General features: G+C 33.4%; 2 protein-coding genes across 2 annotated transcripts in view; both read left to right on the forward strand.

The window, feature by feature from the left end:
- Positions 1-5,000, forward strand: part of LOC135226670 (uncharacterized) — a 126,324-nt gene that overhangs the window by 55,248 nt on the left and 66,076 nt on the right. The window lies entirely within an intron of this gene.
- On the forward strand, positions 2,755-4,618 carry LOC135194857 (pro-resilin-like). Its single transcript, XM_064221045.1, has 3 exons — positions 2,755-2,805; positions 3,966-4,043; positions 4,191-4,618. Exons 1-3 carry the CDS (start codon positions 2,794-2,796, stop codon positions 4,530-4,532), a joined length of 432 nt encoding a protein of 143 aa, XP_064077115.1. The 5' UTR covers positions 2,755-2,793; the 3' UTR covers positions 4,533-4,618.

Below are 5,000 nucleotides of genomic sequence, written 5' to 3' on the forward strand. Positions count from 1 at the left end.
GAACTGAAAACAAAACCTTTCATGGAGTTATGTCGAAACCCAACGATCGTTCATTATACCTCCAGTGATGAAGACGCCCGGACGTGCACCAAACCACCGTCAATGTAGCCTTGACAAAGAAAAAAAATAAATAAATAAAAGGTAAATAAAAAAAAGGCATCTGGATGAATCTAGTAGATGTCAAGATGACCTCAGCAAACATTTTCACCTTCCCTGCGATCTTCAACTGGAGCAGCAGGAATATCTTAACGTCTCCGCTCGTATATCACCTCACGACGGATATCATAAAGTTCAAGGTTAGTTGCAGATAATTGCAGGCCCCAGAGGGCTTGGTGGGCAGTGTCGTCCAGTAGTTTAGCTTGTCTGCAGCAGCAGCAGTAGTAGTTTGTCTAAAGGAAGCGATTTCTCCTATGGATTGACCGAGATGATTTGGGTCCAGAGAGGAGTGGGGACTTAGAGACCAGGGAAATGAGGCCTATATTTTCATAAATTATTTTCCATGTTTCAAATGCCTCTGGAAGTGGTCATTATGGTGGGCCCGTTCTTGACGGCAATTTCTTTCTTGTTTTCATCCAGTCTAAGTCCCAGTAACTGGATAATTATGAGGTGGGACTTTAAAAAATGATTAGAATTTTATCATTCTTCATTTTACTGGAATAATAATTCATTCATATGCATCTGAATATTCTTTGATGAGATGTATGTATATGTATATATATACACACACACACAACACACACACATATATATATATATATATATATATATATATATATATATATATATATATATATATATATATTATATATATCGAACTACAAATGTCCTTTAATATCTAATTCGCTCTACCTCGGAATTAATATATTTTCATATATGCTTAACCGAGGGGGAATTTATTAAGCGATAATAGAATTGGCGATCGACAGGCGCGAACCAGCGACCTCCCAATTCTAGGACTGGCAGTGAAGCCTTAAACCACCCCGACACCGCAAGAGATATAAGTTCATACCGCCTCCCACCTGAAATACCTTTCGCACGCAGGTATTTTTTGTCTTGGAGACTGCATCAACCCATCTCGTTCTCAGTGGCGTGGTAGTGCTTTTGCCCGCACGTAGTCATTATATAAGTCTATCACATTACCGTGATTCATATACATATATCGAACTACAAATGTCCTTTAATATATAATTCGCTCTACCTCGGAATTAATATATTTTCATATATGCTTAACCGAGGGGGAATTTATTAAGCGATAATAATTCCCTATACTATAGACAATTTCATACACATGCATAAAACGCTAACAAGCAAGAAGATGATCCCACTTAGACGAAGCTATTTATCTTAGTCTCAGTAATATAACATAACAACATAACATAACATAACATTTAGAGTTCTGTATTTGAATTCATTGGATGTCAGATTTTTCCTCATCTGACTACATCAAGTAAACACAATTAGAATTACGTGAATCAGTTTCTCTATATCAAACCTACACAACAGCAACGATTCCACAGGAAAGGGTGGCTGGTGTGGACCCCACGAGTTCAGGTATTCAGGAAATTACACAAAATTCTACAAACTTTCACGACACAATGCACGAGTTTTCTGTCCATTTTTTAATCTTCTGCATTAAAATAACTCATTCATAAAATAGAAACCTTAATTATGACTTTCATAAAATATGATCTTCTATATTATAATGACTCGTGTACAAAGTTTAATCTTCTGGATTCAAATAACTCATTTATAGAATATAAACCTCTGCTATAATGATTCATTAATAATGAAATATAATCTTCTAGATTATGTTGATTCATTTATAAAATATAAACCTCAGTTATAATGACTCATTTATGAAACATAATCTTCTATATTATAATGACTCATCAATAAAATATAATCTTCTGGATGATGATGACTCATTTACAAAATATAAACATTAATTATATAATGACCCATTTATGAAATATAATCCTCTAGATTACAATGACTCTTCTGCAAAATATAATCTTCTGGATTAAAATAACTCATTTACTAAATATAAACCTCAATTATAATGAATCATTCATATAATATAATCTTCTAGATTATAATGACTCATTAATAAAATATAATCTAGATTTAAATAACACATTTATAAAATATAAAGCTGTTTTATAATAACCCATTTATAAAATTTAATTTTCTAGATTATAATGACTCACTTATAAAATGTAAAACTCTATTATAATGACTCATTATTGATAAAATATAATCTTCTAGACTGAAATAACTCATTTACAAAATATAACCTTCTAGTATATAATGACTTATTTATAAAATGTAATCTTCTGGATTTGAATGACTAATTTATAAAATATAACTTTCTATCATATGACAAATTCATAAAATATAATCTTTTCGATTAGAATGACTCATTTATAAAATATAAACCTCTGCTATATAAAGACAAATTCAAAAAATATAATCTACTGGATTAGAACGACTCATTTATAAAATATAACCCCGATTTTCATTCGAAATAAAATATATGACAGAAAAAACATCGACTAAGTAAACTCTCCTCTACTTACGCGCGAATTCTGCAGATACATCAAATCAGATTTTTTTCTTTTTGCGTAATACACGAGAGAAAGCGTACTTGTCCTTTTCGTATCTTGGTATGAGAAGAAAAAAAAATATGGCAACCTGGAGGTCACATGACCGCGCCTAGTTCAGAAGGCACTGCTATAAATAGGGTGAGTGTCAGGCCTAACCTCACAGTTCACCGTTTGGAACAGTGCAAGCAGAATGAATGCCAAGGTATGGAAGAGCTCTCTCTCTCTCTCTCTCTCTCTCTCTCTCTCTCTCTCTCTCTCTCTGTTTGTCTCAATCTGTAGACAAACAGACATTTTTCATAGAAGAAAAATATGGTATGGAAGTCTATCTCTCTCTCTCTTTTATTTGAAGATTGTTAAGTAAACTATAAAACAGACCTACTTCCCTTCGTGATTTTGAAAAATGATATCTTTATTTTAACTAGCAATATTTTTTTATTCCAAATAATTTCTTACAAAAAATCGTGTGCGAATTATTTCTGCGTTAAAAAAGCACTGGTATTAATTTTAGTAATATTCTTATACATATAATATTTTCCACAATCAAATATTTGCAGTTTACATAAAACATTAGCCACAGAACGTTTAAATGATTGCAAAACATCCAGTGACTGTAGTAGAGACAGTGATAACATTTTAGTATAAGCTTCAGGACTTCCGTAGAAATATTCATGTTATTTATATTTCCAGTCGTAATGAAACAGTTTCGTATTTGCATAGTTTTTCGTAATTGCTTCTTTGCTTGCTTGCACCTTTAAAGTTGATTTCAATGAATTTGCTCACCTGCTGATTCGAGATTTCTAAGTGGTCATATTTCCGAATGATTTGTAAACATATTTTGTATAAAAAAAAAAGAGGCTTAAGACCATTCAAAATACGAAATACTTATTCAAAATGTATTTATGCATTTTGGAAACTAGAATAGTTTCCAAAATGCATAAATACATTTTGAATAATTCCTGTCTCAAATCCATAAGGATTTGTCTGAAGCGGAAAGAAAAAAAGACACTGTATTTAGTCCTGTGTACAGTAATATGTTAAGTGACGTCTGAAATATTATTTTTTTGGCCTTTCATTATACAGTATTCATTGAATCCCATGAAATATGTTGGCAACTGAAAAATGAATATACAATCTATGAATGAATCGCGTATAACACTAATTTCCAGCTAACATAACAAAGAAATATTATGAAATGTTTCCAATCTTAGATCTCTCTTCGATATTGAGAGAGTCAAGTGCAGATATCTTACTTGCTGCAGCGATTATCATCTAAATACAAAAAATTTTAATATGGAATTTGCTCATTGTCTTGTAGAATCACTGAACAAGAAGAAAATGATAGAATTAATTCATATTTTCCAGATTGTAATGATTGTTTTGGGACTGGCTGCCCTGGTAGCAGCTGACAGCAGGGAGACCTACTCCTATGCTGCCCCAAGGGTAAGTGATTTTAATAATATTCGTCAAAATCTTCTTTTAAATATTGTGGAATATCTTTGGAAATGTAATTATTTATTTTCTAATGTTTGATAAACATGTGATGATTAAATTTCTCACCTTGTAAATATCTTCCTCTCATTGACCCAGGCTTCATCTGGCTCCGAGGAATCCTACGAATCCAGCGAGGCCCAGTACAGCTTCAACTACGCCGTGAAGGACGAGTCCTCCGAGAACGACTTCGGCCACCAGGAGACCCGCGACGGAGACAACACCCAGGGAACCTACTACGTCCAGCTCCCCGACGGCCGCCTGCAGACCGTCAAGTATTACGTCGACGGAGACTCCGGATACGTAGCTGAGGTCACCTATCAGGGCGAGGCTCGATTCCCTGACTCAGCCTCATTCGAGTCCGACGAATCCTTCGAGGCTCCCAGATACGCACCCCCAAGGCCCCGTTACTCCGCCCCCGACTCCAACGAGTCCAAGTAGACTTTTTTTGGAAGGATCTCAAACGCTTTGATGAATGGATGGATAAATTATTTCATTGATATTTAAGTGAATAAATATTTAGCAAATTTGTGTGTTTTTATTAACTTGTTCGTTTATAGAAAAGTTATTGTTCTTGCTGAAAGTTCACTGCAGCCATCATTATATATATATATATATATATATATATATATATATATATATATATATATATATATACCTTGCAATTCTACAATGGTCCCATGGGTGAAGTATATAAGAGATCTTCACGTGAAAATGAAAGAAGGAGGTACCAAGACTTTCAACTTTTATTCCAAAGTCATCTTCAGGGTACCCTGACGACGACATTTGAATAAAAGTTGAAAGTCTTGGTACCTCCTTCTTTCATTTTCATGTGAGGATCTCTTATACATATATATATATATATATATATATATATATATATATATATATATGTGTGTGTGTGTGTGT

Source organism: Macrobrachium nipponense, chromosome 15 (assembly GCF_015104395.2).
Source record: "Macrobrachium nipponense isolate FS-2020 chromosome 15, ASM1510439v2, whole genome shotgun sequence".
NCBI lineage: Eukaryota > Metazoa > Arthropoda > Malacostraca > Decapoda > Palaemonidae > Macrobrachium > Macrobrachium nipponense.